This window comes from Hyperolius riggenbachi, chromosome 2 (genome assembly GCF_040937935.1).
Source record: "Hyperolius riggenbachi isolate aHypRig1 chromosome 2, aHypRig1.pri, whole genome shotgun sequence".
In the NCBI taxonomy this organism is placed as follows: domain Eukaryota; kingdom Metazoa; phylum Chordata; class Amphibia; order Anura; family Hyperoliidae; genus Hyperolius; species Hyperolius riggenbachi.
This window is the reverse complement of record NC_090647.1, coordinates 363,098,150-363,111,422: the sequence shown is the minus strand read 5'-3', so window position 1 is coordinate 363,111,422 and position 13,273 is coordinate 363,098,150. Positions and strand designations below refer to the sequence as shown.

The window sequence follows — 13,273 nt, the reverse complement described above, 5'->3', positions numbered from 1 at the left end:
GGTAGGACAGCTAAGGACTGAGGTAAATCTGTGCTACCATCAGTCTTGTTTCTTTCTCATGCCAACAGTTGATCATCCTGAAAATATTCATGTGTAGAGCTACTTCTCATCCTAGGGAGTGGTCTCACTCACCATTTTGCCTAAGAACACAACACTGAATAAAGAATAGTACCAAAACTCTGACAGCAGCTTCTTTCAAACATCCAAGAACAGTTAGAAGAACAATGCCTTTTCCAGCATGGCAGAGCACCTTGCCATTGGGCCAAAATAAGTAAGTTGGGGAACAAAACATTGAATTTTGGTCCTTGGCCAGGAAACTCCCCAGACCTTAAAGGACACCTGAGGTGAACATAAACTAATGAAATAAACAATTGTATCCAGCTTCCTTTCCTAAAAAGGACTAAGCTATTCCACAGTTTTATATTTAAATCTACTTTCATGTTTTTTGTTTTTGCTCAATGACCTATTCATTGAATTTTGCCAGAGCTAAAATCTATGAATTATTGACCCTTCTTCTCTTTCCTGCTCTAAGAAGCCATTTTCTGCTATGAAAGTGTTTTATAGTTGTAATTTCTTATCAGTGGCATACACAGTCTTAAGGGGCCCATACACCTAACGATTTTCCCGCCGATATACGGCCGATTCGATCACAGTGATCGAATCGGCTGTGAAATCGCCGCGCACACCGCTGACAGAACGATCGATTTCTGTCCGAAATCGATCGTTCTCGTCGATCCGTCCGTGCGGAAGATTTTTCTCGATCGCCGGCGGGTCGGGAGTGCGTCCATATCGGCGGTCGAATGCATGACGATCGACGCAATACAGCGGGTATACATTACTTGTTCCGGCCGGCGCGGGTCCCCTGGTCCCTGCTGTCTTCTTTCCGCGCTGGGTTCCAGACCGGCTGCAGCTACACAGAACTTCCTGTCCCGGCAGGAAGTTTAAACATTAGAGCACCCTCTACTGTTTAAACTTCCCCTGGACAGGAAGTTCAGTAGCTGCAGGAATGGTCTGGAGCCCGGAGCGGAGAAGAAGACAGCGGGGACCAGGGGACTCGCGCCAGCCAGAACAGGTAATGTATGCAGGGGGGGGGGGGGGGGGGGGGGGTAGGCGGCGATTGCAGCTCCACAGATTGTGATCGGTTTCAGGCTGAAATCGATTCACAATCTGTTTGCAGTAAAGGTGGCCATACGATCCCTCTGATCAGATTCGATCAGAGAGGGATCTATCTGTTGGTCGAATTTGATTGCAAATCGACCAGTGTATGGCCACCTTTACATACAGATGTGTGCTAGGCACTGTACATGCACGTCTATCTCATCATGCCATGTCACTTTGGGTATCCTTTAATCCAATGTAGAACTTGTGGCCTACCTATAGGAAGGGGTTGGACAAACCCACAAATACTGACATTCCAGGCATTGATTATCGAAGAATGGGTTGCCATCAGCCATGGTTTGGCCCAGAAGTTGATTGACAGCATGCCAGAGCTGATTGCAGATGCCTTTGTAAAGGGGCCAACACTGAAAATATTGACTTTTTAGGAACTTTATGTAGTTGTCAATAACTGAAATGCTTGTAATCCTACGTCAATACATCCCAGAAGTTGACAAAAAAAGCAGCAAACTTTGTGAAAACCAGTATTTGAGTCACTCTCAAAACTTTTTGGCCAGGTATGTACACATGCTGACACTGTTGTCCTTAATGATTTATACTCTTGTTAAGGCGGCATGGTTGTGCATGAGCATTACGTAGTCCTGCTTCTCAACTATAGCCAAGAATGCTATTCAATGGAGGTGGGGGGGATGACGGGACGTTTTCACAGATAAGTGCCTTCTGGTGGGTTACGTTATCCACCAAGACCTTGTCAAACAAGCATATTCAACATATATATGTAAATGTTTTTCATGGTTCTGAAATTGGTTGCAGCTGCTAAAACCTTTGTCTGATGTGCAAGCTTTACAACTTGTGCTTGACTTAGGCCTTTAATCGTTCTCCTGAAGGAAGCCACAAGGTTGCTAGCTTTGCTATGTCCTATGTACATTTGACAGCCCTAAGAACGCTAAACAAATCTCGTGCCCCAGTGAATTGAGATTTTGACTTGTAGGCCTATCCTGTCCAGGAAAAAAGTCAAGTTGTCTTCCGTGTAGGCCTGAGATTGTAAGAGTGCACAGGAAATTTTTACTCTGACATGTACAGTTACCAAAAATTGTTTGCAGTTAGTGGTGCAAGTTTACAAACTTAGGACAACCCTGACATGATTCCTTACCTAATATCTACAAGAATGTCATACTATCTGACCTTATTCTGTTTCCGTTACGTGTTGTGTGGTCTTTCATAATTGGGCTTCTGGTGTAAGGTACTACACTGCACAGTAGTGCCAGTGTTTCAAATTTTAAATGTGAAATACATGGTCAACATGCATTCCAAAGATTTTCTTTCTAAATGTCATTTAACTTGGGCTCACCTTAAGTTCATCAGCCAGCTTGCCAATGGATTAGAATGCCTTTTTTACTGCTTTGCCTTTGTTTGCATTGCTCCATTGCAAAGCTTTGCATATTTTGTCCTTCCTTTGTCAAAAACAGTTCGTCGCTTGGAGCGCCAGATCTCTTCATCACGTTTTGGGATGTTCTTGCTTTGTATTAAACTATATGCTTTGTCTTGGGCAGGTTTTGGCTTTTGGAAAGACGCATGGTGTGGTTTAACGTTTTATTAAACTTATTTTTCTTCCACTGGTGCATTTTTACTGTTTGAAGACTCAGAGTGGTGGTTTGAAGACTAGGATTTGTCACTTGCAGAAATGCTTTTTAATAGAACCTTTTGAATGTGCTGTGTTGCAGAATGTGTTGGAATTATTTTTTTTTTTGGTTTTGTTTTTGTTTTACACACACTAGAACCTTTGCTAGGTTTTTCATTGCGCACATAGAATTTTGTCAACTCTAAAGTGTTTGCCTACATAAAGCAAATATGAAGTGTTCTGAAAAAAAGTCAAATATTCCCCTATGGAGAGGAAAGGTTCCGGTTCTCAGAGCCTACCTCATCCACTCTGTTTCCTCGTTCTGCTGCTCACCATTCAAATTTGCCATCTCTGGAGGTCCTCAGAAGGCTTTGGAAGTGCTCGTCTTCGAGGGCTTCTGAAGACAGGCGGCTCCATACAGTGCGCACTTGGGGAACAGCGGTGGACCAAGGACCTGTCGAGAGGACAGTGAAGGCTATATGGGATCCTGACCCTTCACTGTGAGGGTTTTTTTTTTTTTTCTTCAGGACGCTTCAGTGTGGCTGAGGCCTGGAACCCACTACAAATCGCTATCACTGTTTGCAATCGCTAGCATTTTTAATGAGCATTTTGTAAGCAAGTTCATGAGTTTTTCTGGCGATTTTGGTAGCGATTTTAAAAAGTGCAAGCGTTTTGCCAGCGATTGTGTAGCGATTTGCCATAAGCGTTTTTAATTGATTGGTTCTTTCAATTTTTTTTTATTTTTTTAGTGTGCAGTAATTTAAATACACTAGCAAAATAGCTCTGTATGGCGATTCATGAGCAATTATGCCAGCGTTTATATATTTTACATTGCAGAAACGTTAAAAAATGCTGCATGTTCTGCATTTGCGATTTTGCTAATCGCAATCACTCCAGTGGAATTTGGCCCATTCATTAACATTTGCTGAGCGTTAAGGGAAATCACTAGCATTTTGAATCACTCCCTAAACGCTCCAAAAATCGCTCTAGTGGGTTTCAGCCCTAATTGTTTTTTAAACAAGGCTGTTCTACAAAAATGTAGATTTGCATTAACATGTAAAGAAAAACATAACGTATATACTAGAGTATAAGCCGAGATTTTGAGGGTCTCTGCTTATACTCGAGTCTGACAAGCTACTGTGACCCACCCTCTGAGTGACCTCTCCCGCCGCCATTTCCCCCCTGCCATAGGCACAGTGGAGTAGTACGGGGACGACAGTAACAGCTGTGCGATCCGTGCTGCCCACTCTTCCTGACTGAGCGCATGCTAATTTGCATAGTGAGGTGAGGCCTTATTGCACTGCTCTCACCTCCTGTCCGGGCCTCTTTCTGCTTCTCCGGTATTTTCTCTGCCCCCAGCTCTTCCACCTCCCTTTGCCGCTCGTTCTCTCTATCAGCAGCATGGAGCTCCGGTGTCGTCGGGACACAGTGCGCAGCCAGGAACACTCAGTCTCGTGTGCAGCACATTGTGAGAAGCGCCATTAGATCGCGTCAGAGCAATGAGACTATGAGCGTCCCTGGCTATACACTGCCCCGATGAGACACGAGCTCCATGCTGCTGACAGCGAGAACGAGCGGCATAGGGGGATGAAAGAGTTGGAGCAGAGGAACTACTGGAGAAACGGAAAGACGCCTGGACAGGAGGTGAGAGCAGCGCGATAGGACTAACCTCACTATGAGAATTCGCATGCGCTCAGTCAGGAAGAGGGGGCAGCACAGATCACACAGCTATCACCACTGTGCCCCCACTGCTCTGTTGTGGCTAGTGGAGGGAGGGGGCACTCAGAGGGGGGCCAGTTAGCATGCACTCTGCCATGGAGGGGGGCAGCATGGCATAAAGCTCACAAAGTATCACTGTACCCCCACTGCTCTGTATTGTGCCTATGGTAGTAGGGGGAGGGGCACTCAGAGGGGCGAGCAACTAGCATGACTGCCACAAAGCCCACACAGCTGTCACCACTGTTTACCCACGGCTCCACTGTGCCTATGGTGGGGGAGGGGACACTCAGAGGGGTGCCAGTTAGCATACACTCTGCCATGGAGCCGAGGGGGGCAGCATGGCACAAAGCCCACATAGCTATCACCACTGTGCCCCCCACTGCTCCGTTGTGGCTATGGTGGGGCGGAGGAGGCCAGTTAGCATGCACTCTACCATGGAGGAGAGGGGGCAGCATGGCTCAAAACCCACACAGCTATCACCACTGTGCCCTCCCTGCTCTGTTGTGCCTATGGTGGGGGGTAGGGGGCCACTCAGTCGGATCAGTAGCTGGAGCATTTCCTATCCTTGGCTTATACACGGGTCAATTTTTCCCAATTTTTTTTTAGGGAAAAGTTGGGGGGGTCGGCTTCTACTCGGGTCGGCTTATACTCTAGTATATAAGGTAAGGTGTGACTTGTAACTGATCCTTACTCAGTGTTTGCTGAAATGCTGATTCGGTCTGCACAGGGATAATAAATGAGGCAGTCAGACCATCTGCCACGAGGGAATAAAAGGAGCATTGTAAAGCAGTAGGTGACATGTTGTTTCACATGGTGATCATAGCAAACTGTAGCTACATGGGGAATATAAGCACAGTTACAGTAATAATGTGCACATCCTAGAGGTGATGTGCCACTATTTATATTTGTATAAAATCAGCACAAATTAAAGAGTTCCTAGTCAGGAATGCTATACATGTACATCAGCATTTGGCACTTTGGGAGTCTTTCAAGGCCCAGTATATATGTGCACTGTTCTTTAGTTCCCTGTGGCGCTTCAAACATTGTTCTTTAATTTGCACAAAATTGCATACGGCCACAAACTGCAATTCGTGCTGTTAAAGGACACATCCAAGGACGGATAACATTTTAAAAATCCACTTACCTGGGTCTTCCTCCAGCCCCTGCCAGATGTCCTGTGCCCATACCGCAGCTCCGATCCATGCTGGTGGTCCGGGGTTGCCTCTGGTGCAAGACGCCGACTACGCCTGCGCAAGCAGCTCTGTCGCCCTGACGCCATCCGGACTATACTGTGCAGGCCCGAATGACGTCAGTGCGACTCAGCGAGCCACACAGTGAAACACCTGAAGATGCCAACCTGGTGAGGTCGGCCTCTGCACCGGAGGGGACCGGGAGCCAACGGAGCTGTGGTGATGGCATAGGTCAGTTGCCAGGGGCTGGAGGAAGCCCAAGGTAAATGGATTTCTCCTTTTTTTTTTTTTCCTCGGACCTTCCCTTTTTAAGTACCAACAATTCATGCATCCACTTTGCCCCCATATTTTTGGCTGAGCACAGTTAAACTTTTTACATTGCAAATCGCAGTTACGATTTGCAATTCTGATTTTCACTGGATGCACGAGAAGAAAAACTCTGCTTGCATGACTTTTTTTTTTTATCGCAATCACATGTAGTGTAAAAGAGTCCTCAATCGCATCAGAAATTGGAATCGCATGTAAAATAGCATCAAAATCACATGTAGTGTGAAAGAGCCCTAACCGGGTGCAAAAGGTAAGATTCTAATTTCATTTCAGAATTTATGCGGGGAGAAATATACACCCTTCCTGTTGTCCTATGCAATGTTGCAAATATCAAAAAAGGGAAAAATGTTCATAACAGCATAACACAACAGTAAAGAAAGTAGATGAAGAAACACTGGAAACCATTGGGTTTTTGCCGTGTTCACGTCAGTGTTAATGCTGCGTGTCGCCCATTGAGCATTCCTCAAACGATTAGGCCGGATCTACACTATAAGCAATTTGATTAGCGCTTTCTGAGCGCTTTTTAAAAATTTCTCCCATTCACGTTCATTAAAATTGCAATAAAAATCACCACTTATGTGAAAAATCGCAGTGATTTTTACCGAGATTTTAATGAAAGTGAATAGGAGAAATTTTTTAAAAGCTCTAAAGCGTTTAAATGCGCTTATAGTGTGGATCTGGCCTCAGTGATTGTAAAACAGTAACAAATGGTTTGGTTCTGCCATTTATGAATTTCAGCATACAGCAAAATGATCACTACAGAAATGGATTAAAATAAGTCTTAGAATTAAATTAGAATAAGTTCATACTATGGCGATTAGTGGGCGATTCCCGCTAATCGCCAAAGCGCTAGCGCTTTTTAAAGTGCTAGTGCTATTGTAACCTATGGCAGTGTTCTCACTGCCGTGATTGTCGCTGATCGCTGTTTTGCGATTAGCGCCAATCACAAAACTCATTACATGAAGCATTTTGCTGCGATTCTGGCGCGACCGCGATCACTCTGAATAGAAAAAGTGTGAGCAGTGATTTTACCGAGCAAATCGTGGTAAAGTCACCCACGCAAAACAGTAGCGCTACCGTTTTTATAGTGGGAATGGGCACTTACTATCCTTTTCTTTATGGCAAGTATTTTTGGTGTAGGAATATACTTGGGGAGTTTTCAGAATGTCCCCCAGCCCACTCACCTTGTGCATCCTAGTAATACAGATGATTCTGCATCCAGCACAACCCCTGACAAGAATTCTTTCCTCTACAGTTAGCTTTTTGGACCTGTGACTTCTTGTTATATAAAGAAATAGAAATTTGACCAGGGCAAATCAATATACAGTGATAAATATAAGTGACACCCCAAGTAAGAACAATGTGCCAGACTACAGTTCATGTTGACGTGTTTTCCATCCCCCCAAAGATGACTATAATGCTAATCTTAAGAATGGGAATGCTTTCAGAAATGTGGGTTTATTTTTGTTTGGGCTTTTAGGCCTCGTTGACATTTGGTGCGCTGAGAAACGTATAAAAGAAGCACATGGTAAAAAACGCACACACTTGTGCGCGTTTCTGTGCGTTGCATTTTTTTAACCATGTTTGTTTATTGTAGCAGTTGTCAATAAAGCTGTTTTCATATGTAAATTTTTTTTTTCCGGTTTCAAATGGGGGTAAAAATCGCATGCGCTTCTATGCACTAAAAAAGAGCACCCATTCACCTGCGTTGATGTGCGCTTTACAGCTCAACGCACAGAAATGCATGCAACATTACAGATTTGTAACGCTGCTCAGTGCATAGATGTGAACCAGGCACAATTTAATTACATGGAAAAATCAATATCTTGCAGAACGCACAGGGCGATGTGCTGTGAAAAGCGCACAAATGTCCCTATTGTGAACGAGGACTGACTAGTACGTGATTGCCAAACCTTCTGGCAGTTTGCCACAATTTTGAGAGCAGGGATGGGTTTTAGGCAGGGGTTTCTGTGAGTCTTTTTCATATTGCTGCCACAAGAGGGTATTTAAAGGAGTCGTCAAGCAACTGCTACCCAGAGTACTACTTACCCGGGGCTTCCTCCAGCCCCTGGCAGCCGCTATGTCCCTTGCCACAGCTCCACTCAGCCGCTGGCCCCCAACAGTGCACAGGACAACCTCCAGGCCGTCCTCTACTGCGCGAGTACCGTTGTCAATCACCTCCATGTGGTCCGGAGTGTACTGCGCAGGCACAGTAGGTTCCAGACCACGTGGAGGTGATTGACAGCGGCGTAGGCACAGTAGAGGATGAATAGGAAAATAGGATGAGGGTCTGAAGACTTCACTTTAGATGCTCTTACCTGGATAGGTGCAAAAGCCAATATTGGCAATCAACCACCACTTTGTGCTAGACCATGTGTTTTACAGGTCTGGCATGCTTTTTCAGGTACTCGTGCCTAAATTGTGCAACTCTGAAAACAAACCTTGCACTGGAAAGTGTTTTTTTTTTTTTGTTAAATGTGATATAAAAAACAAAACCAAAAAAACATTGTACTAAATATGGTTCTGCAGACCTTGCTGTTTCTATATGATGTATAGATCTTTTAGGAAATTTACACAAGTTAAAGGATAAAATATAAATCTCAATTTCAAATGTACATAAATACAATAATCCATATTTTGACTTAATTCCTTTGACGTGTAGCTAGATACAGCAAAATGTACGTTAAGATGTGATTCACCATTATCTTAATATACTTCACCATTTTTACTTACAAATAGTTATTTATTCCTACAACACAAATATCCATAATAAAACACTTCAATAACTGGCAGCGGTGGGGTTAATAGTCAATCATATCTCCATAGAGATGTGATCTGAAGCCTTGTACACGATCTAGAATGCTATCGGTCAGAGCAGCTCGCCGGAGGCATCTCTGCTAGCATGTGTACAGGTTTCACGAAGGTCTGGCAGAAATTGTTCCCCTCTTTACCCAGCTACAAAATGCACTCCCTTGTTTATGGCACTGTCCTCTTCCCTTCCATCTGTATAGACACAGAACACATCGCTCGACTGTTGCCCAGCAATGCGCCTGAACAGCATTGGGGCTCTGCAGCGTCAATTGCAGAATCAAGTATTATAGGCGATGCAAATTGTGCGCATGTGTGTATGCACCTTAACACGGACTAGTGCAAGGAGACAAGTCTGTAAATGGACTATCTTTATTTTGATAGTTGGGTTCAAAGTGGTTCAAGAAGGGAGCTGTAAAATACTTCAAAAATCGTAAACTATTTTGAGTTTTAAAGTTAAGAATGTGACTGAGATTCCAGAGATGTTGTATTTTAGGAGTAGGACTACAGATCACATCAATTTATTTTTAGTTCAGGGGCTTTAAAGTGGACCTGAACTCAGAACATTCTCTCTGCTCTAAAAGATACACAACAGCATAATAACCTTTAGATCGGAAGAATTGACTAGGATGTTGAATTTTCCAAGCTTCTGCAACACAGCACTGCGTATGTAATGATCATATGACCCGTCTTGGTTGGTATTTCTGCAAGATAATAATCCACTGTCTAATAGAGAAAGTTGCATGTTTTATCGTTGACTAAGAAATTGCACTTTTCTTCCCCTCCCCTTGTGTATTCCAGCAGGCATGGCCTGGTGGAACACAGCAGATTTTATTACCCTCTACGTGGCAGCAACTACCTGGTGTAGCCCTTCACAATTCTGTTCAGCCAACAGCCATGATTCCTGAAACTCTCGGAAGTAACCAGCAGCTTGCAGACTGGAGGTAAGTTTTCTAACAAATTGTTTTGAGTTTTGTGGCTTTGTTTAGGTTGCTTATCTAAGATCATCCATTTAGGCAAATCTTCTAGAACATATATTTGTATAGTTAAAGGACCAAAAAACTTCTACTTCTACTTATTATAGATGTTGTATTTTACAATCAGTTCTGTGGGTTTGGGTGTAGAAAAATCCAACAAAACGTGTAATTCTAACATAAACCTGTCAGTTGCTAAGGGCAGTGTTGTCCATGTTCTGGCTTGCATACTGTTGTGCTTCATATCACAAAATATAATTGAAGATAGTGGCAGCAGAGTTGGCAGGCATTACTTGTCTTTGGGGGACTGCTCCCTAGCCCCCAATCTGGGAGATGTACTCCATCGAAGGACTACATCTCCCAACATGCATTGCGGTGGCCAAGGACTCGAAACACCGGGAATTTCAGTCTGAGGCACTTGTGGGGCTTTCTGAAAGAAGATAAATGCCATCATAAAGATGGGTGACTAGGGAGCAGCGCCCCCTAAGTTATTCCTGCCAAACCCATCCTATGGAACATCATTTACTAACCATTTATAATTAGGTGATCTGTTTCCTTTAAGGCTACCACTAACTTTATCATGTATTTATCATACTTTTGCCAGCCTTTCCAAATATTCAAGCTGGTTGTACTTGAAAGATTTGTCAGATGCCAATGTATTCTTCTGTTTAGCTGGGTATTTTCAATAGACTTGTTTGTTTTTTATTTATTTTTTTCATTATTTGCTGTAGGGGTTGTGTATTCTACTAGCTTAACTCATAAACTAAGTAAAGGAAGAATTAAAATTGCTATACCAAAGTAATAAGCATGCATCAGAATAAGTTGTGGTACTTAGCGTATGCTTATCTTTTCTCTGATAGAAATGTGCATTCCCATGGAAACCAATATAGTGCACTGATGCAGCAGCCATCATTACTTGCTAACCATGTGACCTTGGCTGCAGCCCAGCCTTTAAATGTGGGGGTCGCTCATGTTGTACGACAGCAACAAAGTGGAAACGTGTCATCAAAGAAAAACAAGCCGCATCAATCCCAGAATGCCAAGTAAGGGTTGCTTTAATAAACTTGTCGTTGTGCCTAATCTACATTTCCCTACAGATTCTGCATATTCCATCAATGACCACCCAAAGTTAATGTTCATAAAATGAAGAGGACATTGATTGAGGTCTTCTGGTGCTGGGCCACTGCATGTGCTGAGATGGGGGGGGGGGTCTCGACCAACTGCCCAGTGTCCTGAACTCTGGAATGCTATGAGTAGCCTCATTTGACTCTGCTGGAGAGAAGCAGAGAGACGTCTGCAGCCCTTCTCACTACTGCCACCTGGTGGTCTGTTTTGTGTAAAATTACATACTTTGAACAGCCACTGGATGGTAGCAGTGTGGATGACTATGGTATGCTGTGCTCTCTTGTTGTCCAAGTCTGCATGACAGAAAAACCTGATCTGCATATGCTTGTTCAAAGTCTATGGCTAAAAGTATTAGTGGCAAAGGTTTAGCAGGACTGCCAGGCAACTAATATTGCTTAGAAGGAAATAGGGCAACCTCCATATACCTCGCTTCAGTTGTCCTTTAAAGGGAAACTGAAATGAAAATAAACTTACATGATTTGTATGTGTAGTACAGCTGAGAAATAAAACATTAGCAGCACAGATGAGTCTCGTGGTGTTATTTGGTACACACAAAAAGGAACTTGCAGGGCATGCTGGGTTGGTTTTTTTTTTTTTTTTTTCTTTGCTTCTGTACTCCCCTGCCCCCCCCCCCCCCCTCACTCAAGTAATGCAGCATGATTGGCTGAAGCCTCTTTCCCTCCTGTTTTCTCCTCCTACACCTCTGTTCCTCTCTGGCCAATATTTCTCATGCTGAGACAATGCACTTTCTATAGTGAAGGGCAGGCAAACCAGACAGAGGAGACTAAGGGAGGAAATGACATCAGAATTTGCTTCAAAATAGCCACACTTAAAATGGGAAATGCTAAGGATTTTTCCCAGGACGTCTTTCAGGACAGCACCCCTTCTTGAGACTTGTCTCTCCACCCCACCGCTGGACAGGAAGCTAAAAGATAAAAAATTTGCATAGCAGATATGCGGCAGCATAAATACCCCCCAGCTCACCTAGAGCCCTCAGTTGTTTTTCTGTCCCGGACGGAACGCATGGAGATCCTCCGCAGTGCCATCATTGTCAGGCGGCAGGGGCAGCGTTGTTGCGGGCTGCAGCTGGAGCTAGTCAGGGGAGCCGGCGTGCAGCTCGGACAGCGTGGAGGAGGCTTCTCCCAACTTGGCAGAACCTTTATACGCGCATGGGCACGCAAAGGAAATTCCGGCCGTGTACCAGAAGTGCGTCACGCGCTGCGTCCCGCGTGACCGGAAGTAGGAAGCGTCATTTGCAGGGGCAATTCGGCGCACCTGGATGGATACTAGGCAATAAGGTAAATTACCCAACACTATTTAAATGATTAGCAGTACATGTTCCCACCTCTTGGCAACATGGAGGACGCTACAGGCCCTACTCCACTGCTATCTGCTGAGTCTGGCGCTGAACCCTCTCTGGTAAGCGGCACAGGGGTGCTCTGATACCGGGGGTATAGATGTATGATGGGGTTTGGAATGGTGCTGTTTAAGAGCTTCACTAATCTAGTCCATATTCTGCTTTATTGTAGCCTAAAAAGGATAAATCAAGTTCCCAGCACCATTCATCATCTGCATCTACTTCTACATCTTATTCTAAAGGGGGAAAAGAAATGTCCATTATGCAATACAAAGATGTCCTCAAACCGAAAATTATGTCACCATTGCACTGATAAAATAGTGAAAAATGAATCTCCTGTGATATTTAAGGATCTAATGGGATGGATGAGATCAGAAATGACCACAGCTATTAAGGAAATCAAGGATTCCGCCATAGCATCATCATCATCCTATATCCCGGGCTCTCTACAAACGCAGCAAGTGGCGCAGCCTGAGGATCCTAATCCTCCTCCAGGATCCCCTCTAGTCTCCTTAGTTCCCACACCAGTTTCTAGGAAGAGGAGGGCTGAGGAATCGGTGGGATCCGAATTATCTGAGGGGGAGTTAGAAATTTCATCCTTCGAGGAAATTTCTGAGGATGAGGAAGGAGAGAGATCAGGGAAAAATCAAAAATTTGCCTTTTCACCTGATCTTATTAACGATCTATTATCTGCCATGCATAATACTATGGGCATCGAATCAGAGAAGAAATCTCTATCGCAGTTAGATCAAATGTATGAGAGTCTATCTGATCCTCATTCCTCGGTTATCCCGGTTCATTCTTCCCTAAAAAATATGATAAGAAGGGAGTGGGATAACCCTGAGAAACTGGCTTTTTGGCCAAGGACCCTTAACAGGCGGTACCCTTTTTCCGCTGAGGATCAGAAATTCTGGGGTCCCTCTCCGAAACTTGATCCAGCTTTTGTCTAGAGTTTCAAAGAATACAGATTTACTCTTTGAGGACTTCGGGCACCTCAAAGACCCAATAGACAAAAAGACCGATAATATTCTAAGGA

At 44.1% G+C, this 13,273-nt stretch overlaps 1 protein-coding gene across 1 annotated transcript in view; it reads left to right on the top strand.

The window, feature by feature from the left end:
* The window catches only part of HIPK1 (homeodomain interacting protein kinase 1), a 139,853-nt gene that overhangs the window by 100,133 nt on the left and 26,447 nt on the right, over positions 1–13,273 (top strand). The window contains 2 exon segments of the mRNA XM_068266186.1: positions 9,583–9,725; positions 10,616–10,798. Coding sequence (XP_068122287.1) covers positions 9,583–9,725; positions 10,616–10,798 — 326 coding nt within the window.